This window comes from Sphaeramia orbicularis, chromosome 6 (genome assembly GCF_902148855.1).
Source record: "Sphaeramia orbicularis chromosome 6, fSphaOr1.1, whole genome shotgun sequence".
NCBI lineage: Eukaryota > Metazoa > Chordata > Actinopteri > Kurtiformes > Apogonidae > Sphaeramia > Sphaeramia orbicularis.
In genome coordinates, this window is record NC_043962.1 from 51713521 (window position 1) to 51737943 (window position 24423).

A 24423-nucleotide genomic window follows, 5' to 3' on the forward strand; every position below is an offset into this window, starting at 1 on the left:
AGGCCAGCTGCCGGGCCAGGAGCCACCACCAGCGGCTAGCTACCAGGCTAGGCCAGAGCCACCACCACCACCAGAGGCCAGCTGCCGGGCCAGGAGCCACCACCAGCGGCTAGCTACCAGGCTAGGCCAGGAGCCACCACCACCAGCGGCCAGCTAACGGGCCAGGAGCCACCACTACCAGCGGTAAGCTACCAGGCTAGGAGCCACCACCACCAGAGGCCAGCTAACGGGCCAGGAGCCACCACCACCAGAGGCCAGCTAACGGGCCAGGAGCCACCACCACCAGAGGTAGGCTACCGGGCCAGGAGCCACCACCACCAGCGGTAGGCTACCAGGCCAGGAGCCACCACCACCAGAGGCCAGCTACCAGGCCAGGAGCCACCACCACCAGAGGCCAGCTACCAGGCCAGGAGCCACCACCACCAGCGGTAAGCCACCAGGCTAGGCCAGGAGCCACGCTAATACAGGAGACATGGCAACGAAAAAGCTTGCAGAAGACATGGAAGAAGTTAAGAAGTCTTTGAACTTTATGTCTGAGGAGCTAAGCAAGGTGGCGAAACAACAGACGGGGCTACTGGATTTAATTGAGGAAATGCGGAAACTGAAGGAGGTGATCAGGGAAAAAGACAAGAAAATAGACGAACTGGAAAGAAGAGCTGAAGATCTGGAGCAGTGCATAAGGATGGATGATCTAATGATAACAGGACTAAAGACAAACCATCGCAAGACATTCCTTTACACCGTAAAGATATAGCTGTTTGTCACACCTTACCCCAAAAACAGAGTAAGAGGCCAAACATTATTATTCGTTTGGTGAGCAGAAAACAGAAGATTGAAGTGCTCAAGCATGCAAAAAAACTTAAGGGCACAGGGGTGTACATAAATGAAAATTTAACAAAGAGAAATGCTGCAATTGCAAGACAAGCAAGAATCTTAAAAAAGGAAAAAAAAATCCAAGACACATGGGTAAGAAACTGTAAGGTTATGATAAGACTAAATGGTACTCCTGAACGGGCCAAAGTTGTTGTTATTAGAGCCATAACTGAGCTTGATCAATACAAATGAAGATGAAGAACAAAGTACAGAGGTGGACCAGTGGAGATATGTCATATCAGATTTTATTGTGATGGAGCTATGAGGTCAGATTCTGTTGGGGACTGAAATACGAGAATGTGTGAATACACACTGAATTTAAGTCTTTTGACTTTCAAGATCACAAACCCTATGTTTTAGAGAATGATATTGATCCAGAGACCCACTTCTACCACAGCATTAAAACAACATGTGAATATTATTCAGAAGACAAGTAGGAGTCTAAAATTAAGGGTTTTTCGGTGATTCACTTTAATAGCAGGAGTCTCTATAGCAATTTTGATAAAATTAAAGATTATTTGCAAAAATTCCAGCATAAATTTAGTGTAATAGCAATTTCAGAAACTTGGCTGAGTGATGAGAAAGAGTTACAAGATGAATTGGAAGGATATGAGATGTTTTGGCAAAATAGAGCCAATAAAAGAGGAGGGGGCGTGGCCCTATTTGTATTAAATGATTTGAAATGTAAGATAAATGGTGATTTGACAATTGCTATAGACAATCTGATGGAATGTGTAACGGTTGAAATTAAGATGGAAAAACACAAAAACATATTTCTTAGTTGTATTTACAGGACACCAGGGTCATGTATTGAGAAATTCAATAAGGAGATTACTGATTTATATGAAAAATATTGTGATAAGGTGATTTTGGTTTGTGGTGACTTTAACATTGATCTACTGAAATGGAATGAACATGCAAAAACAGCAGAATTTGTAAATACTATGTTTAGTTTGAGTTTTCACCCTGTAATTACAAAACCAAGTAGAATCACATTGGAAAGCGCAACATTGATTGATAATATTTTTACTAACATTATTGATGGTGAAATAAGGAGTGGTCTATTTCTGACTGACATAAGTGACCATTTGCCAGTTTTTCTAGAACTGGAAATGAACAACAAATTATCTTTACCCAACTATAAGCAAAAACCTTGTTTGGTTAGAACAAAGTCACCAGAAGCAATTATGGCCTTAAAGGAGGAATTAATAAATTATGACTGGCATGAAGTTTATGTAGATGATGTTAATGAATCATATAATGCTTTCCTAGACATATTCCTGACATTGTACAACAGACATTGTCCTGTGAAAGAATATAGACAAGATTTTAAAAAGAATAAGAAACCATGGTTAACTAAGGGATTGGAAAGGGCTTGTAAGAAGAAAAACAGGCTGTATAGGGAATTTCTGAAGCACAGAACAAAAGAAAAAGAGAATAAATATAAAAGATACAAAAATAGATCGACAGCAATTATAAGAACACATAAAAAAGCCTGTTATGATAAGTTGTTAGAAATACACAAAAATGATATTAAAGGCACTTGGAGAGTGTTAAATGATATGATTAAAAAAAGTAATAAAAAGAATTTTGCTACATATGTTGTTAAAACTGGTGACACTGTGGTGGAAAATATAGAGGACATCGTGAATATATTTAATGATTTTTTTGTTAATGTCGGTCCTAATTTGGCAAAAGATATTACCAAGTGGGAAAAGGATGATCAAACCTTTGATTTTGATATTGAAAACAATAATTCAATGTTTCTTGTTGGAGTTTGTGAAAGTGAAGTGTTGGAAGTGGTCAGGAAGTTTAACACTTTCAGTGCCACGGGCCGATCAGATCGGCTTTAGAGAACACGCCATATTTGTGTACAAACAAATCATCCACCCCCATTTCTTTCTCACATTTCGATGACGTTCTTTCTGTGTCCCCCTTTTGAGACCAAGCAGACGGGAATTTGAGGTCACGCGACCGAATAATATTTTTATATCTTTTTAATGTTTCTTATTCTCCGGTGTTTCATCAGAGGGAGCCCTCCATGCCGGGGGGCGGCTGTGGACTCCGGGGGCTGTGGCGCCTTCTCTCACTGAGGTCTGCTCCTTTCTGGTGGGTGGGGGTCCCAGTTGGCCCTCTCCCACTAGTTGGGATGCGGGGCTGTGTTGCTGGTGCCTGGTCGCCGGGGTCGGCGGCTGCATCCTGGTGCGGATGGCTCCCTGAGACAGCGCCTCCTAAATTGATGTTTTACTTGTACATTTTTGTTCTGGTCTACCCGTGCTCAGTCAGTCTTCTTAAGTATGTGTGAGCTTGTGGGTTTGCATGTATATGTGTGTGTGTGCGGGTGAGTGGGTGGGTGTGGGTGTGGGTCGGTACTGATTTTTAAACTGATATGTAAAGCACTTTGTGCTACAGTTTTTAATGTATGAAAAGTGCTATATAAATAAAGATTATTATTATTATTATTATTATTATTATTATAAATTATGCAAATTACGATCAATAATGAATCGGCTGCGTCCGGTGCGTTTTGGATCTAATCAGCAATCGGTCGGATGTTACCGAGCGGTTTCCTGCAGGATTCTTCAAATATTATAAAAACGACGCGAAATACTGAAAAACGGCCAAATTCTGTGGCACTTTTAAGGCTTATTAGCCCCTTAACTGTCTGGCACTTAAAGAGTTAAAAATAAAAAATCTACTGATAGAAATTCCATTGATATGTCACTCATAAAACAAGTGATAAACAGTATCCTTCAACCATTCACTTATGTATGCAACAAATCATTTCAAACAGGCACTTTTCCAGAAAATATGAAAATAGCTAAAGTGATTCCGATTTATAAAAATGGTGATAAGCACATGGTGTCAAATTATAGACCGGTGTCACTGTTACCACAGTTTTCTAAAATTCTTGAGAAACTGTTTGTAAAGAGGTTAGATGACTACATAGACAAATATAGGATATTAAATGATCACCAGTACGGATTTAGGAAAAACCGATCAACATCTTTAGCAGTAATGGAATTTGCAGAAACTATAGCAACAGCGGTGGATCAGAAACAACATACTGTTGGTGTTTTTATTGATTTAAGGAAGGCATTACTCCAGAAATGTGAAACGTATGGTATAAGAGGTGTGACGCAAAACTGGTTAAAAAGTTATTTACAAAATAGGTCTCAGTATGTATCAATTGGAAATACAAATTCACAGCTTAGAAAAGTAACATGTGGGGTCCCACAAGGTTCAGTTCTGGGACCCACGTTATTTATACTTTATCTAAATGATATTTTTATGGCATCTAGTAAGTTAAAATTTACAATATTTGCAGATGATACTAATTTGCTTTATTCGGGAGTAAATATGAAACAAATATTAGAAACTGTGGAAAAGGAATTGAGCAAATTAAAAAAAATGGTTTGATGTAAATAAGTTATCACTTAATGAAGATAAAACAAAATTTATGGTTTTTGGTGGTGCTAGGGGAAGTGATGATATAAAACTGAAAATTAATGAAATTGAAATTGAAAGGGTGTATGAAACAAAATTTTTGGGAGTGATTATTGACCATAAACTCTGTTAGAAACCACAAATAGAATATATCAAACGCAAAATGTCCAAAGCTGTTGCGATTCTTTATAAAACTCGAGACTTGTTAAGCAAAAAATGTTTGCATATGTTGTATTGTTCACTTGTAATGCCATATATGTCATACTGTGTGGAAATATGGGGCAATGTGTATAAGACTAATTTAGACCCAATAATTAAACTCCATAAAAAAGCTATTAGTCATAAACAAAGCTGGTTATCTCCAATCAAGTAATCCACTTTTTGTAGAATCTGGTTTACTAAAATTTCTTGACATTGTATATTTAAAAACAATGGAATTTATGTTTCGCGTTAAAAGTAAAGACCTTCCTTTTTGTATTCAGAAAATTTTCAAGTTAAGAGAAGGACATTATAATTTAAGAGGGATGTTTGTGTTTGAAAAATGTAAAGTAAGAACAAATGTTAAATATCAGTGTTTCAGTTATTGGTGTCAAGCTATGGAATGAACTGAAGGATGAAGTGAAATTGTGTAGCTCACTGTTGAGTTTCAAAAAGAATTTAAGTGGTCAAATTATGAAGGGCTATGAAAGTAATATGATTACAAAATAACTTATTACACTGAATGTAGTATAATTTAAGTTTAAGTATTTATCTGCTGCAACTTAAGGTGTGGACATGGACTAAGGATGTAAATAGGAGAAGCAGAAATAAGCCTCCGGCTTCAGCTTCTTCCTTTTTCAGTTACAAAATGTGTTAATTTTATGTTTGTTTGTTTTTTTTTAATATGTAGGTGTTTTGTTTTGTTGTTTTTTTTAATATGTATGTGTTTTGTATTTTGTATTTAACTGAAATAAACATTCATTCATTCATTCATTCATTCATTCAAAGTGAAACTTTTCACTGACTGTAGACTACACCAACCTCCAGGGAAAATGCTCCGATACTGACCTCGCATTTGTGTGTGTATTTAGTCGGGGTGTACCGCTCCCACAAACAGACAGGTTGGTCTGTGTTTGGCTTCACCATGTCCAAAGACATGTAAAGACATTCTAACTCATCAACATCATGATCCGGTTCAATGACCGGCTATCCCAGCCGCGGCATTGCAGTGCGGACAAACCGGCAGCCTCCGGACAGGTGTGGACGGGCAGAAAAGGGCAATTAACCGACAATTAATAATTTAATCGAGGAAATTCTTATCAACAATTAATTGTTAGTCGATTAATTGTTTACATCCCTAATCTAAATCCTTCTTTAGTCCAGTGAAATAGTGCTATATTGTTCAAATGAGGAGGACAACTTCCACCTATCATCATGGCTTTTGATTTAGTCTCATTTATTTTATGGCCTGAGAATTCTCCATATGTTTTCAAACTATTCATTATGGCTAGGATTGAATTCATAGGATCTGTTATGAAAACTAATATATCGTCTGCAAATAAGGGAATGTTATGTGTGACACCCTTTTGGTCATCTACACCTTGAATCTGGGGATTTGATCTAATCATCTTTGCTGATGGCTTCATACTAATTACAAATAGTAATGGAGACAGAACATATCCTTGGCGTGTCCCACTTTGTATCTCAGAAAATTGAGAGCAGTGGCCGTTGACCCTGACTCTTGATTTAGGGTTTTTAGATAGAATTTTTATCCAGTTTATAAATGTAGAATTGAATCCCATATATTTCAATGTTAGCTCCAGATACAGCCAGTCAACTCTATCAAATGCTTTCTCAGCATCTAGGCTGAGAAGCATTGATGTTTCTTTTCTCCATCTAGCTACTGATTGAAGATTTAAAGTTCTTCTTAAGTTGTTTGTACCTTGGCGTCCAGGATTAAATCCTATCTGATCCGGATTTGTAAGCTTTGTAATATATTCTTGTATTCTTTTATTAAGTATTGATGTCAGGATTTTGAGGTCATTACAAAGGAGACTGATGGGCCTATGAGAACTACAAGGTTTTGGGTCTTTGCCTTCCTTATTTACTGACAGTCAGTGAAAACATCCAGGTCAATAATTTATTATATTTTGCAATGAAGAGTTTGGGAAGTGTTTGATTTGAAATGTTTCAAGTGAAGAGTGTGCACAGAACTCATTAATTAGTCTTACACTTTCCAAACATTTTTCACTAGGCTCCAGGGAGTGGTCCTTAAGAATCGGGTCAAAGTGCTGTTTTGGAGAAAAACAAACATTTGTACATAATTTAAAGGATGGGTTGTGAAGCCTTTTATAAAGGCCATGAAAAGGCCTAAATTTTTATTCCTTACATCCAAGATGCCATGGTTAAATCCAGATGAACGATGGTGAGCCCTCGGCATAGTGCAAGCCGGCCTGAGTTGTTCAGAAGTTGGGCGTCGATTGAACTGTTCTCATCAAACCATCTGACGTCTTGTTCAACGACATGGCGAAACTGGCTCTATGGCAGACAGACCACGTCCTGGGCGTGAAAGAGTATGGACTCTGGATCAGGATCATTACATCCGGAATCAACACTTATGGGATCGATTCCATACAGCAAGTCGCACTGCTAGGGAGACACCAGGGAGACACAACCGTTGCCTTCGAGAAGGAAACCTCCATGCACGGAGACCTTTAAGGGGTAATGTTATGACTCCTCAGCGCCATCAGAATTGCCTACAGTGGTGCCAGCAGTGCCTGAGATGGACACATCAGTGGGGAGCTATTCTCTTCACAGATGAAAGCAGATTTTGTGTTGACCACGCCGATGGACGGGAAAGAGTTTGGCGCAGATGTGGTGAACGCTACGCTCCGTGCTGCATCTGTCAAGTAAATTGCTGGGGTGGATCAAGCATCATGATGTGGGCTGGCATATCCCTGCACTACAAGACCCCTTTAGTGGTTGTTGAAGGGACACTGACAGCTCAGCGCTACATCCGAGATATTCTGCGGCCCCATGTTGTGCCCGTCCTCCAGCAGCATCAGGATGTGGACATCTTCCAACAGGATAATGCAAGTCCACATGCTGCCCGTCCCACTAGAGGGTTCCTGGAAGGTCAGAATGTCGAAACTCTGCCATGGCCTGCGTATTCACTGGATCTCAATCCCATTGAACACATATGGGATCACCTTGGTGTACAGATCCAGAACCGTGTTCCTTGTCCCATGAACAGAGATCAACTGATCCAGGCTCTTCAAGAGGAGCGGCAGGCCCTTCCACAAGACAGCATTTGATGTTTGATATGCAGTATGCGTCGGAGACTGACGGCTTGTATTGCTGTTGGTGGGGACAACACTCGTTATTGAAGCTGGAACTTTGCAATGGTGGGGTAGCCATTTGGTTTGGACTGGACCTTGTCATTGCTTACAGCAATTGTGAATTCATTATTTGTTTCGTCTCTTGTTATGTTAATGTATTGATCTGTACAGCTCCTACATAATTTCACAGCTTCGTAATAAAATTATTTTTATAAATATCACCTGGACGTTTTCATTGACTGTCAGTGTATATAACTGAGACAATAGCCTAGGACCAACTGACAAGTGGATTATCCTCAGACAAGGCATAGTTGTAAACCTTGCACAGTACAGGGATTAACTGCTCAGAGTAGCATTTATAAAATTCACTAGGGAATCCGTCTCTTCCAGTTGATTTATTATTAAGTAACCCAATGGTTTCTAATATTTCTTTCTGAGTAATAGGAGAAGATAATTCATCCACTTCAGTGATGGATAATTTTTGGAGTTTAAGATTATTTGAAAAGTTTAAAATTTTACTTTCCTTATTTTCCAATTCTTGTGTTTCATAAAGGTCTCTGTAGTATGCAGCAAAGGCATAGTTACTTAATTTTGTATCTGGATGTTTAATCTTAGAAATAACCCGACTTGATTGTATTTTACGAAGTTGAAATGCTAAAAGCTTGCTTGCCCCGTTTACCATCTCATAGTAAGTCTGACTAGTAATCCTAAGGGCCCCTTCAGCTTTATATATCAACAGTTCATCAAATTTTACTTACTATTTTATTGTTTAAATTTTGTAAAGCCTTGAGATCTTCTTCTTTACTACATTGTTTATGTTTACTATCTAATATCTTGATCTCATTTTCTAAGTTCAGTTGGTTTTGTAGCTGCTGTTTCGTAAGGGCAGATGACATTAAAATAATTTTACCCCTCATTACTGCCTTTGCCACATCCCACAGAATTGAAGGAGAGACACTCCTGTTATCATTGGAATGAGAACCTTTTAAGGGCTGACTTCCTTGCTTCCAACTTGCAAAATAATAGTTGTGACTTTTGGAAAGAGGTCAGATATCTGAATAATTGTAGAACATGTCTCTCATCTCATGTTAATGGGGTGAGTGGTTCCCAACATATCTGTCAGCTTTGGTAGGAAGTCTACTATAATCATTTAATTGTGTTAAAAGCAACATTACAGTGGGTGCGGCCATAGAAAGCAATGTGGGAGTGATAGTTGCTGCCCAATAGGTCTTTCATGCGGTTGTAAACCTCAAGAATATTAAGTCCTGTGGGGCAGATAAAATGACTTCTGAACATCAAGTTTGAAAGTACAAAATTGTATCCACTGTTGGCCATCTGCTTTACAGGGGTTTTGGTTCATGGCCTTTTGTCAGAGTCTCTGTTGTCCATTGTTTTGGTTCCTGTGATCAAGGATAAAACAGATAAACGGGGTGATATCAACAACTATCAGCCTATAGCCCTAGCCAGTTCCTTATCCAAGGTGCTTGAAAGAATCCTTCTAAATAGACTTGAGCCATATCTGTATACTACATCTAATCAGTTTGGCTTTAAGCAGGAACATGGCACCGACGTCTGTTTTTGCATTCAAGGAAATACTGGACAAATATCACAGCCAGAACTCCTCAATTTTTATGTGCTTCCTGGATGCTTCTAAGGCATCTGACCGGGTTAATCATGGAAAATTGTTTGAGAAATGGGAGTGTGAAGTTGGTTCCGTTCTTGGAACCAGTTCCGAGTTCCGTTAACGAAACCAGTTGCGTTTTCAGTTCTCGTAACCAGTTCCGTTTAAGGATCCAATTCCGTTCAAGGATGTAGTTCCATTTGCGGAACCAGTTCCATTTAGGGATCCAGTTTTGTCTAAGAATCTAGTTCCATTTACAGAACCAGCTCCATGTAAGGGTCATGGAACTAAACCATGCTCCGACCTCCAAGCCCCACTTAGCGCCCTCAAAGCCCCGGCTCCTGTGGGGCTTAGAGCTGCTCTAAACTGCAGTGAACCAGGAGACCAAGCCACGGACCTCGGATCTAGTTCTGACTAATGCTCTCCATCAGATCCAACCCATAAATTAATACACATTTGCACTCATCTGCTGTTTATATTTTCTTTAATACTGGCCAATATCTTTTTTTTTTTTTTTTTTAATTTTTTATTTATAAATAGCATTTACAAATGGCTATGCCACAATCTGTTACATTCTTCCTCATACTTATATATATATATATGAATATATATATACATATATTTATACCATAACATTTACATATGAGCAGTCACAGATCATCTGAGTATTTCTCGATGTAGCTCTTTCAGATGTTTTTTTTTTTTTTTTATACCTTTAGGTAAATATTGGTTAGAACAATTTTCAACAAAAACATTGGAAGCTTTCACAATGGAAGGTTTTTCAAAGACAAAATTCCTGTGTAGCAGTATAATGAAATAAAAAAGGTTCGGGTTAAAGGTCATAGGCAAAAGAGAGAAAAAATAAAAATGTCTAGATCAATAAGACACTGTTTCCTGATCCTTTTCCAAAAATTCAAAAGAAGTCTGGTCTTATAGGTTTGACATACTCAGTCCATTTACTCCAGATTTTGTAAAATTTCTCTTTCTGGACTCTAAGGGAATACGACAGCTGTTCCATCATGTAAATTTCCTGGATAATATCGATCCATTCATCTATAGCGGGTAGATGGGGTTTGAGCCAATTTCTCGTAATAACTTTTTTACTTCCAGCCAGGAGAATTTGGACCAGCTTTTTATCGTTATTTCTCCATCCGTCAAACTGAATATCTCCCATATAAACTCTATCAAAAGTAAAAGGGATATTCACTCCTATTATATTATTAATATGTTTGTGGATTTCCTGCCAGTAAGGGACGATGACTGGGCAACTCCAGAAAATATGGTAATGATTGGTGTTGACCATCCCACATCGTCTCCAACAGCTGGAAGCCCCTCCCCTGTGTCCCTTTTGTAAAGGTGTGATAAAAAACCTAGCAACATTTTTCCAACAAAATTCGCGCCAAGTAGTCGAGCAGGTTGAAGTCCATTGTATGAGACATATTCTTTTCCAAGCATCCTCTGTTATAACCAAATTGCCCTCTTTTTCCCACTTTTCTTTTATATACCAGGTATTTTCTGATTCAGAATTGAGTATATTTTTATATAGTTTAGATATTATCTTAGAACACGGGGATTCTGATACTGACAAAAGGATTTTCAGAATTCCAGTTTCTACTTTACCTATATTTTGTCTTAGAATCTGATTGAAATAGTTTCTAACTTGAAGATATCTATAGAAGTCCTTTTGCTCAAGATTGTGCCTTTTCTTTAAGAATTCAAAACTATGGAATATCCCCTCCTTAGTAAATGAGTAATAATTTGTTAGACCTTTAGCAGTCCATGTCTTAAATCTACCATCAGATCTATTTGGAATAAATTCAGTATCATAAGCACACCATCGCAGTAGTTTAACTGGTTCATTTAAATTACAAGTTTTCATAATTTCCTGCCAAGTTCTCAATAGTAGATTTAAACAAGGACTGCCTATGCTCATCTGTCTATTTAAAAGTTCATTATCTGCAATAGCAGCTTCAATGGGTATCCCTTCTAACATCACATTTTCAATTTCTTTCCAGCGTGCAGAATAAGCAGGGGTACACAAGCAAATCAATGGCCTCAACTGTGCTGCTATGTAATACTTTCTTAAGGAGGGGAGACCCATACCCCCACTCTCTTTACTTAGTTGTAGGGTCTTAAACCTAATCCTGGGTTTTTTCCCCTGCCATAAATACCTGGATATCATCACATCCCATTCATTGAATTGTTTGGCTGGTATTGACACTGGAAGATTTTGGAAAAGATAAAGCAGTCTTGGTAAAATATTCATTTTAATGGACTCCACCCTAGAGCTTAAGCTCAAGAAAGGGATAACATTCCAACGCGAAATATCAGATTTCAACTGGGAATTTAAGGGGTTATAATTTAATTCAAATAATTTTGTGATATCCTTTGTTAAGTTTACCCCTAGGTATTTGATTGATTCTGCATCCCAGTTAATTTTATATCTGTTTCTGATGTGAATAGGTGGGTCATAGTTAAAGGTGATTACCTGTGTTTTTTGTATATTAAGTTTATATCCTGAGTACATCCCATATTGCTCTAGCAGCTTCATAAGCTTTGGGAGTGACTGTGTAGGTTGTGATAAATATATCAATACATCATCTGCAAATAAAGCCAGTTTATTTTCTCCTGATGACATATTTATTCCCTTAATGTCTGTGTTTTGCCTAATCCATTGAGCCAAGGGCTCAATAAATAAAGAAAAGAGAAGAGGTGAGGCACAGCAGCCTTGTCTAGTTCCTCTTTCAAGGATGAATGGATTAGATAAGTCACCATTAATTTTTATTTTTGCAGAGGGTTTGTCATAAAGGGCTTCAAATACTTCAATAATAGTTTTATGAAAACCAAATCTTTCTAAAACTTTGTACAGGAAAGACCACCTGACCGAATCAAAAGCCTTTTCGGCATCTAGGCTAATAATGGCTGTTGCTATTCCTTGTTTGACAATTTGATCTATTATATGCAAAGTTCTCCTAATATTGTCCTGTGTTTGTCTTTGTCTTACAAAACCAGTTTGATCAATATCATTTTATTTTACTTTATTTATGCCAACCCCAACTTCCACATCGCCGCGTTGTGCCCTGCAGGAAGCCGGGCTCCAGGCTTCTAGCGCCGGCTCCTGCGGGCTTGCAGATCGGTGCACTAAGCCACTGTGACCCTGTACACCAAGCCACAGTATGGACCTCTGAGCTCCAGGCTTTTCATCAGCTTCCAGCTACGTTTAACTTAAACGGACCTCGGAAGTCCAGTTCAGTGCTGGTTATAAATAAGCTTTCTCAATTCTGCTTATTTGGAACCAGTTCCGTTTAAGGATCTCAGAACCAGTTCCATGTAAGTCTCTCGGATTCAGCACAATGGACAGCGCACGATTCATTCCTTATATCACGCAATATAATTTTTTTCTCCTTAACTTTAAACATGTCATAAAGTTCTATAATCATACCGTTCAAGGAAAATATGACGGCATGACACAATAACTCTATTCAACCCATAAAGACCCAAACCACCACAGTCCAAAATCATCTACTGGTCTAAAATGTTTAATAACTAATCCTACCAATCCTTGCAAATAATTAGTGTAAAATTCAATTTGTCATCTTTTCATGGTCACAGTGGAGGTTCAAGCCCAGCTTGGTTCCGAGTTATGTAAAGGAAATTGGTTCTCGGAACTGGATCCACGCCATGGGTCACAGTGGCTTACTGCACCACTCTGCAAACTGCAGAAGCCAGCGTACAGAGCCCGTAGCACAGCTTCCTGCAGGGCGCAATGCGGCGATGTTGGAGTTGGCATTAAGGAAGTCATAAATGACATTTGCAAGCATTAAAGAAAATATAAACGGCGGAAGAGTGCAAATGTGTATTATTTTTTGGCTCGGACCTGAAGGAGAGCATTATTCGGAACTATATCCGAGGTCCGTGGAGAGGCGGCTTGGTCTCCCGGTTCACCACGTTTTAGAGCACCTCCAAGCCCTACAGAAGCTGGACTTAGAGGGCTTGATGTGGGCGGAGTGGGTCTTGGAGGTTGGAGCACGGCTAGGTTCTGAGTTCTGTAAACGAAACTAGTTCCATGATCCTTAAATGGAGCTGGTTCCGAGATCCTTAAACGGAACTGGTTCCTTAAATGGAACCGGTTCCGTACACAGAACTGGTCCTGAAAAAGCAGATCCAAGAAAGCTAATTCATTACCAGCACAGAACTGGACTTCTGAGGTCCGTTTAAGTTAAACGTAGCTGGTAGCTGATGAAAAACATGGAGTTTGGAGGTCTGTACTGTGGCTTGGTGTACAGGGTCACAGTGGCTTAGTGCACCGACCTCTAAGCCCGCAGGAGCCAGCGCTAGAAGCCTGGAGCCAGGCTTCCTGTAGGGCACAATGTGGCGATGTGGAAGTTGGGGTTGGCATTAATAAAGTAAAATGAAATGGCATTTGCCAGTATTAAAGAAAATATAAACAGCAGACAAGTGCAAATGTGTATTAATTTATGGGTCGGACCTGATGGAGAGCATTAGTCAGAACTGGATCCGAGGTCCGTGGAGGTACGGCTTGGTCTCCTGGTTCACTGCGGTTTAGAGCAGCTCCAAGCCCCACAGGAGCCGGGGCTTTGAGGGCGCTAAGTGGGGCTTGGAGGTCGGAGCACGGTTCCGTAAACGGAACCGGTTCCGAGATCCGTAAAGATAAGCTGGTTCCATAACTGGAAATAGATCCATAGACGGAACTGGTTCCGTAAACAGAACTAGATCCTTAAAGGGAACTGGATCCTTAAACGGAACTGGATCCTTAAACGGAACTGGTTCCGTAAATGGAACTGGTTCCGTAAACGGAACTGGTCACGAGAACCGAAAACTGAACTGGTTCCGTTAACAGAACTTGGAACTGGTAACGAGAACAGAACCAACTTCATGCTCCCTTGAGAAACAGGGTGTCCCTGACTACCTCATTAGGATAATCATCTGTTGGTATTCCTTCCAGACCATGCAGGTGAAATGGGGCGACTCCATCTCAGACTCTTTTAGGGTCAGTAATGGGGTCTATCCAGGTGGAATTTTGTTGCCACTGTTATGTAATATCTACATTGATGATTTGTCTGTACAACTTAATGATTGGCTGTCTTGTTGGAGGTTATCTGTGTAGATAGTTTTGGATCAGATGGTTATCTGACGTATTCAGATGACTTGGTCTTGTGTCCATACAGTGCAGGCCCGCAGCACCTTTTAAATGTCTGCTCTCGATATGGCTGTGAATATGACATCAAATACAATACTGTCATGAGCTACATCATGATTGTTAAAACACAGGATGATCTGAAACCTTCATTTCGGGGTTTTTACTTGTGTGGAAATGTTAACAATGTCACTGATGAAATCAAGTATCTTGGACATTATCCATTATTACAAGTGACCTCACCAATGACAGAGATATTTACTGACAGCGATGCAAACTGTATGGGCAGGCAAACATGTAGGTTCCATATGTACTCTGCGAATGTAAAAACGGCACTTTTCAGAACCTACTGCTCTCCTCTGTATACTGCGTGCTAGTGGCGAAGCTACTAAAAGAGGTCCATGCACGAACTGGTGATTGCTTATAATGACTCGATGAGGATACTGCTTAGGCTTCCAAGACATTATAGTGCCAGTCAGATGTTTGTGGATTGTGGTGTTTGATGCTATGCGGCTGCTATATGGCATTTTAGTTATTCATTGTGTGCAGAATTACAAGATTACGTAACTCAATTGTACAAGCCCTGGTCTGTCCAAAGATTAGTTATGTAAGGTTTACATCTAAAATGTGGTCTCACTGGTGAGCGAGCCTTTATGTGTAAGCAACATATGGAATGGATTTATGCTATTTCTTTTCTTTTTTATTGTGTATGCTTTTTTTAGGATAAGATATATCCTATGGACCTAGTTTTTGTGTCCTTAATAAAGCTTGAATGAATGAATGAATATGTTCATTTTATGAACACCAAAAAACACTAAGGCCGAGGAAAAAAAATGTTGTGTTTCTGGTTTCCCGACCGACCCTAGAAAAACCTGCCGACCCTAGCCTTTTTTTTGGGGTGGGCCGCTGGCAGGGGACATAAATTTTGCGATCTGACACCAGAGTGATGAAACGTTGTAGATAGGGCTGCACGATTAATCGATTTTAAATCGAAATCAGATTTTTTAATTAGGACAATTTTTAAAAAAGGGAAATCGTAAAATCGATTTCATCTCTCTCGTGCCTCCGGGCTGCGCGCCTCTGCGTGCCCGCGGGCTACCGTAGGCTCTTCCTGTGACAGCGGTCTTTCACAGAAGTCCGCGTAATGACCGGACGTTAAATCTGTTCATGAACCCGCAGTACTTATACCAATATAAGCCGTGGCTTCACGCACGGATCCCGCAATTGAAATATAACTGCATGTGGATCACTCATCTTCCGTTGTCCCGGATCCGTACCGTACTGTCTTCTGCTGAACCGGGTCCGGGTCTCGGGGTCATCAGCCTCAGCAGAGGAGCCCACACAGCCCTGTGCCCACACACATCCACCAGCTCCACAGATAGAATCCCTCCAGTGTGTCCTGGGTCGGTCTGTTCCACGCACAGATCCCCCAGTTTAAACAGAACCACATGTGGATCACTCATATTAACCTGGTCCACGCACACACGACTGATGCCTGTCACTGACTGACAGTGGTATCACTGCTATGGGCCAGATACCCAGAAAAGAGAAAAAAAAAAACTTTTTTTTTTTTAATAAATAATTAATTTAGTCCTCTTACTTGCTAAATTTTTCATTCACAAATGTAAGTTCTGTAACACAAAACCAAATATTATTTATGTTTTGTAAGATGTTGAAATTTATTTAAAGCTGTTAGATAAATGTGGAAACAAAAAGGCTGTAACAACTATCAGTATTTGCTCTGATTTGGACATTTTCTTATAGTGTATTCCCCCTGACAAACTTATGTTATTTTCTTGTTGTATACATTGTTTGTATACTTTACTTCATTTCAAAGATTTAATGAAGAGAAAAAACAAAACAAAACTGTAGGTTCATCATGTGATCCCATCACAACTTTGAGGTCAGAGCAGTGGCTTGCATTGTGTGCTGCTCACGAAAACGACATGCTGACTGCTGTTGCCTTTTCTAGTTATACCCAAAAATCGAAATCAAAAATCGAGTTTTTAGAGGAAAAAAATCGGGATTTTTTTTTTTTTTGCCAAAATCGTGCAGCCCTAGTTGTAGAATAGGTTTTCTAACATGCTCTGCTTACTCCTAGTGTAATAGAAAAGGTTAAATAAAGACATCCACCAAGCCTAAGGTTCAACGATGACATCTGGGTTTAATTAATAGGATTGGAACGGATCCAAGTCGCGCCAGGCTTTGGGGGTTTCACACTAGGGGTTTCAAAGTGTTGTTTGCTGGCGTGCGACATGCGCGGTAATTTGATTAACATTCTTTGAAGGACGGGACATCGTAGGTTCACAAAGTAACATGTGTGACCCAACACCTGTGCATAACGTAAAATCTGTTCCATTGACAAATTATAGCTCAACTGGGTGGGCAAAATAGCTCAAAGAGTATCACCTCTTTATTTTCTTCCGCCGCCCCCCCCCCCCCCCCGGCACACAAAGGTCATGTGACTGTGGCGCATTCCATTGTTAGAGGAGGCACGTGTGGGGAATAGTGGCCAAGTGTGGCTTACGATATGGTCTTAATCTATGTCATTAGGTACTGTAAACTGATTAAAAATTGTCAAAATAATCGAAAATGAAGATAAAAACTACGTCATTGTTCTAAATGCTGCAGTGATTGTTATGTAAAAGCAGACAATCACTTTGTGACAACATGGACTAGTCCAAGGAGAAAATGACTTTTGATCCGTAAATAATAGCTCCTTTCACTGTAACTTGTGTAAATTTGGCTTACGTACCGAAGTTTAAATTTGCAGTAGCTACATTTCAACTTTGGAGAGAAAATTATCCGTCATTACACATGACAAGCAGTTTTGAATTGGACAACAGACTGAATAAATGTTATAACTGGAAACTATGTGACTCCACTTGTTTTACTGAGTGATGTGTCTCCATACATTTCAGTTTTACTATGTTCTACTGCATTGTATTAGTTGGATCACTAGAGTTTGGGCCAAAGTGTAAAAAAAAAAAAAAAAAAAGAGAATCCCTACCTACCTACCCTAATTTTTTCAGGACTGAAACCGGAAACACAACATTTTTTTTCCTAGGCCTAATGAGACAACAGACTGATATCAGTTGCATTTTTACTCAAATAAAAGGGTAAAAAAAAAAAATAAAAACCTCTCATTTATTCCCAGGATTATTCATTAATTTATGAGGTGGTGTTGACTCATAAGCTTAAGCAATGAAACTGCTACCTGTAGAAAGAATTTTTCCAGTTAATGGTTGATAATGACACTGCATTTCCTTTCAACAAGTGATCTACAGCCCCTAAAAACTGAGAAATGCATGCATTATACTGTATTCTTAAACTAGCCACTACAGGTTTGACAAGCTGAGTAGCAGGTGATGCCAGCAGCTGATGTGAATCAGTTGATAGTTCCTCACTGCAACTTTCTAAAATGATTTTGCCTCATTGTAAATAAAATTTTCTGAGCTGGACAGTAAAAAAGAAAAGCTTTGCTGCTTTTATGGATCTGGTTTTTAACACAAGAGGTTCATCTAAGTTTTGACACATGGGAAGGATCACACAGTCTCCTTGGTGGAGGTGATAGCCTATTTTGAGACCAAACTCTTAACACACTGGGGGCTTTTTTCTGTGCATAATTATGAACATAATTTAATTTTGTACTCTAACACGGAACACTAATATTACGTGTCACGAAATCAGCATTTCAGTTATTTTCATTTTATCAGTTAATCATTTGTGTTTATTGAAAATTGTGTAAATTTATCAATAGTGAATTCATTGATATCCAGTCACAAAGTTTTGTATTAAACACAAATGATAAACAAACTGAGGTGAAGGGCAACATGTGGATAACCCTAGTGTGTAAAATCCTTAAAACCATCAAAATTTTCTTTGAGGTCTGCTAAAAAAGTCCTCTGTGCCCCCAGGAGGACCCTGAACCCCAGTTTGGACCTACAGCACTAGTCTTGCTATTGATAATCTGATGTCGATGAATTTTCAGTCCACAATGTAGAGTTTGTCTGTGTGTGACTGATTTCAAAGGGTCCTGGTATCTGATGCTGGAGGCAGGTGAAGGAAACTATTAAACAAGGGGTGACGTGTGGTCACGTCCTGATGGCATTCATCCAAGCCGAGCACAGGAATGCATAAGTGATTGATAACACTGCTGTCATTCCCTCTGACCGGTTCTCAGGCTCTGATTTATTTACACCAGTTCTCTGCAGATACAAACCAGGCAGTCTGGTTTACACTTATTCACACAGAGTATAAACACATGCACGCACGCACACATGCATGTTCACACAGATATGAGCCAAACATGCACAGCCACAAAGACCCAAAAACCCAAATGCAGATGTTGAGGTTCAGGTATGCACACACTAACATATTTGGACACACACAGGTTGGGGAGTCACTGCCGGAACGAAACAGGAATTTAGTGCATTGCCATGGGTCTCAGACTGGTCTTATCAGGTCTAGATAAATCATGTGAAGTCACTCGCTACATAAAGACCGTCGTACTTCCTGATGCCAGATAAACAGTTATCCATCTCCATCAGTGGGGGCTTGTCCAGATTCTGTCTTTTTTATTACACCATTATGTATGACTTCATTGTGGTAAAACAGTTCCTGTTTTTCCCTTTGGTATTTTTTTTATTTAATGTAAGTTTTAAAGGTTTCAGATCCTTTTTAAGTAGCTTTTTCTATGTAAAAGTAGCCAGCTAGTAGGGTCTGGGGTCATGAAAAAAACCCTATCAAAAATTAGAATAATATAATTCACAAATGTATTAAAAAAACTGGTACATACAGGTTAGTTCTCCTGTCTGTTCCCTTGGCCATGGTACTTATGAAGGTCTGGAGTTGCTATCTAAGTGCCTTGGCAGTTTTGTGTTAATGCTAGGTGATGTTTGCGTGTATAAGATGGATAAAATGCAGAGATCGAATTTCCTTATGGGAATAATAAAGCGAGTTGACCTTTAACCTGTGGTGATGAACCTTAGAAACAGGCTTTTACTCTCATTTGTCAAAGGTAAATGTAATGATGTTTGAGGCTGCTCTATTTGTTCTTTAGCCACAGATCATTGGACAGTGCTGATGGCTAGTTGCACGGCGTCGGCCAGTGAAGACAAGATTGCTCGCTGTGTGGAGCTTCTTCTGTCCAGAAATGCCGATCCCAATGTTACGGACAGGTGAGAGCAGCAAATTTAACAGGGCTTTGAACGCATTGCTTACTGTTAGACCCTGTAGTCCTGGATCAGGTTCCCTTTGATGATTCATGTTGTATTTTGTTACCATGTGGTTGCATTAAGCAGCACATTGCACCATATAGTATGTGTATATCTGTGTGTTTAGTGTGTGGCTGTGGCTCAGGTGGTAGAGCGGGTCGTCCAATAACTGAAGGGTTGGCGGTTCGAATCCTGCTCTGTCCTAGTCAGTCCGTTGTGTCCTTGGGCAAGACACTTCACCCTCCCTGCCTCCAGTGCCACCCACACTGGTGTATGAATGTTTGGTGGTGGTTGGAGGGGCCGTAGGTGCAAATTGGCAGCCACGCTTCTGTCAGTCTGCCCCAGGGCAGCTGTAGCTACAAATGTAGTTTACCACCACCAGAGTGTGAATGTGAGAGCGAATGAATAATGGGTCAATAATGTGAAGCGCTTTGGGTGTCTAGAAAAGCGCTATATAATTCCAATCCATTACTATTATTATTATTATTATTTAGTGGGGACGTCCTGTTTTGGCATGTGCATGTTCAGACAGACACTCAAAAAAAAGAAGAGGTTGGATTTGAAAGTGTTTTTTGGGCAGTAGCAGTTAAAACCATTAACCCTTAGGTCCTTCTGGGGCATTTTTGTACATTTTTCTCTTTTTTTTTTTTTTTTCATTTCTTGATCATTTTGGCTGTGTTGCAGCTTTCGGCATGAAATATGGCAAGAACTTTTCTATTTAGCTATATTTTTGTAATCCAGTGTCTTTTTACTCTTAGATGTGTTTCAAACTCCCATGATGCATTTTGCACCCTCTGCTTACCTTCGTGGCAAAAATGTACATGCACAAAAAAACTGCTATAAAATCATCATACATGTAACCCATGTGACCTTAGCCATCTCACCTGGTCACGGCATCAGTGTAAGGTGGGCACTACCTATATATATCCGCGGCATCTCACGTCAGTTCCTGTGTGCTTCCGGTGCTGCACGGCTGGTCTCGTGGCTGCCTTGCTGTTTTGTATGCTGCCGAATACAACAATTTAACCTCACTTCTGCGCAACTTTCCTTAAAAAAATTGCACACTCTGCTCAATGGTGAGTCTAGTGATTATTTTATATCGTTATTTTCTTTGTTAAAAGTGCCGTTTTCGGAACAAATCTTTCTCCGCTGCTGTGCCATACTCTTTTAAGATAATGGCTAATTTAGCTAATGCCAGCGGTCTTGAGTTTAGTTATTACTAAATCCAGTATTAGTTAAATACGAACAATATTAGATTTAATTTTAAAGGGCAAATTAAAGGCCCAACCTTCACTGAATACTTTCATTTACTCATTTTGACCTGAGTAAAGTATTTAATTTTGTGGGTTTTGTGTAACCGCTATGGGGAATTGAATGTAAGCTTACTTGAACAAATGTAGGTGTTCCTTTCAAAGAATTCAGCTACTAGATTGTTGTGCAACTGTTTATATTGAATGTTTAATGAATTATTAGCTTTAATGCTAAATCATTTCAGTCTTTTTGGAAAGTACACTTATTTATTTTTGTAAATGAAATGTTTAGTTATCATTAAGATAACTCATGATGAATTACATGTATGCATTGGTTATTGCAATTTGAAATGAATTGTATTTATTTTTGTAACTGAATTATTTAGTTATCACCAAGATAACTCATGATGGACTACAACTATATGATGGTTATTGCAATGTGAAATGATTAATGGTATTTATTTTTATTTTATTTTATTTTGCTAATGGTACAAAGTGTAAAGCTAGTCCAAGTTATATTTTGTGATAATAATGTGATTCTAATTCATGTGTTTGACTTCATTTAGGTCAGATTTTTTTTCCTCTCCTTTGAAGACAATCTATTGTCTGGCGACCTATCCATATCCAGAATAGAACTAGAACTACATCCATTTCCTGCCTCTGGTTATCATGTGATAGGAAATTGAGCTATATCCCTACTCCCTCCCTGCTACCACTTTGTGTACCACTTTGTGGTTAAACTTTAGATTTTCTCTTACATGGAGATGAACATTGTCATGCCCTAACTGTGGACACACATCAAAGACTTTCCTTCCTACAAATGGACTTGATTGTTTCAAAAATGAACATTGCACAGTTTTTTTTTTTTTTGTTTTTTTTTTTTGAATGACTGAGGGTGTCAATTTGTACTTTTGTTTTGGGTTTGATTATTATATGATATAATTATACATTATATTGAATTCATAGGCTACTTGATAATACAACATAATATAAACTATTTCATACAATATTACTGGTATTTTTGAATATCTGTTAAAATATATGCATATATTTTTTTATATAAACATATTCAAAACTTACTGGGTCTTTGTGTATTATTCACACAATTTTATGGCTCCCTCCGGATCTACTTCTGGTTATCATCAGTAGTTTCACGTTACTTACCCCCTGCAGTCACTCCGCCTAGCCTATAAGCGTTACATACAGCAATATTTTTTTTCTTTTTTTCCCCACAGATCTCTTAAGTTCCATCCTGCTCAAAACTACCAAGGATTCAAGAATTTTCAGAATTTTAGCCCTTTAAATTCCAGTTTAATTATTTGAATGCTTGAGTGATTTATGTAAAAAAAAAAAAAAAAAACAACACAAAAAAACATTATCAATGAAGCATTGGTTGTGATTAGAGCCTTGGATATGCAAAAAATTAGCAGCAAAATTGATTTGATTGCATTACTATTTTTTTCTGTTGTGTCAAACAAACAAATCACATTTGAGCCCCCCTGGTGGTCATATGGCTCCATAATATAACAGAAAAAATTGAAGAATTTCATGCATCTGCCTACAATGGGACAATGGGTGAAAGTGATAAAATACAGTAAAAATGTCAAATATCACTACTTTTCTTCAAAATGAAATGTTGACATTAGAGAAAGTACTGTTACTAAGTGTAGTGGCAGTGAGATTAAAAAAGATGGTTGTAATGGGGCATTTTTGTCCATGAGGGTAACCAGAGGGAATATTTGACACTAGAGAAAAAATACTAATGCAATCAAATCAATTTTGTTGCTAATCTTTAACATATCCAAGGCTCTAATAACAACCAGTGTTTCATCCCCCTACTATTTATTATATGGAAAATATACAATTTTGTGTTTTTTTTGGTAATAAATCACTCAGAATTCAAATGATTAAACTGGCATTTAAAGGGTTAAAATCATAAAAATTGTCGAATGTTTGGTAGTTTTGAGCAGGGTGGAAATTGTTTCAGAGATTTTTTTTTTTTTTTTTTTTTAAAGCAAGAAAAAATGTTGACATTGGATGTTTTTATAGTAGTTTTAATGTGCATGTACATTTTTGCCACAAAGGTAACCAGAGTATAGTAAATTTGAGGAGGGCATAAGGGTTAAGTGTGTAGTGTAGTTAGGGACACTTACAAATATCCAGATGCATTATGAGTTCTGATCTGTACTTAGTTTTGTGTTTTGTTCTCATAAATTTCTGAATGTATTAAACACTTCAATAGATTCAACATCCATAAATTGAAGTTTTGAAATATATCTGATTTTAAAAAAGTTTTTGAAGGATTAACATTTGTCTCCGATGGGCTGACTGTTAGAAATGCAATGATAGTTAATGGTTAATATTATTTGTTTTTTTTCCTGATACTAGGAGGAAACAGACAAAAAGACAGACCTGGGTTTTCCTTACCATTTCAAATAAAGTCACTTAGGACCGCAGCTACATTAAAATAATTGCAGACTTCTTAAACAAGGCTTGTTAACCCAAGGTTAACTTGTTGATAAATGCAGAATAATAATGTACTCTTAAAATGTGTATATATATAAATACAAAAGGCACAAAGTTGCAGAAGAAGAAATCAGGGAAAATAGGTCTTGCTTGGTGTAAAACGAGAGTTCCGTATGCAACTATGGTTCTATGAATCCAGGATAACTGCCAGAGGGCAGTGCTGAAAGCACTGAATGTTCCCTTCACGCATGCACAGTCTGAGTAGTAGTACCAAAAGAGTCACACCTGTGACCTCGGATGGTGCCCTGGAGGTAATATATTCCTACCTCACCCGTGACTCTGTTCCTACAAAACCTTCTTGCAGAAACACAAGGATTTTGAGTGACACAGAATCTCTGACAGTCATGTGGGATTCATAGAACAATGGTTGCATACGTAACTCGCATTCTATCTCCGCCAGAGAGAGTGCTGAATGCACTGAATGACTAATACCAACAATGTTAAATGAAAATATATTGTATGATACATATATATATATATTTTTTTTTTTATGGAGATATTGTGTTGATAAATATCACGTGACAACCTTTTTTTTTAACCTTTTCAACCCACTGGCCAGTCATCCATGAGGTACTACCCCACATATCAAGCCTACTATTTTTGGTTTGGGCATATACGGGGGATGTGGCCTCGGTAGTGTGTATACGTGAATTTCGGTGTCATTAACCATGAAAAAAGAAAGCAATTGAATGGTGAATGGGTAAATAAAGAAAATGCATGTTTAGCCATTCTAAATGCCGATAAGTGATATATGGAGCTGATTTTCGTTTACTGTAAAAATGAAAAACTTGGCGTCAGAAATTTTAATCATACAAACACCAACATTTTGTTTAAATACTGTTCAGCATGTTTATTTTCATTTAACAAAACTAAGTCTGGGATCTCCCAGGCAAGAAATTCAGCTGAAAAAACATAGATAACTCTCTGTACTTTTTACAAGTAAATAAAGTTTTTAACTCACAAGCAATGAGGACTGATTTATAAGCAAAATGATCTTTTTTTTTTGATTGCCACT

At 38.6% G+C, this 24423-nt stretch overlaps 1 protein-coding gene and 1 long non-coding RNA gene across 2 annotated transcripts in view; one reads left to right on the forward strand and one right to left on the reverse strand.

Moving 5' to 3' along the window:
• The window catches only part of asz1 (ankyrin repeat, SAM and basic leucine zipper domain containing 1), a 103796-nt gene that overhangs the window by 12550 nt on the left and 66823 nt on the right, over nt 1–24423 (forward strand). Inside the window, 1 exon segment of the mRNA XM_030135642.1 lies at nt 19485–19596. Within this exon segment, the coding sequence (XP_029991502.1) occupies nt 19485–19596 (112 nt within the window).
• On the reverse strand, nt 2013–15089 carry LOC115420822 (uncharacterized). Its single transcript, XR_003935605.1, has 3 exons — nt 14985–15089; nt 6786–6789; nt 2013–2025 (listed from the first exon to the last, which is right to left on the reverse strand). It is a non-coding gene; the product is annotated as an uncharacterized LOC115420822 (long non-coding RNA).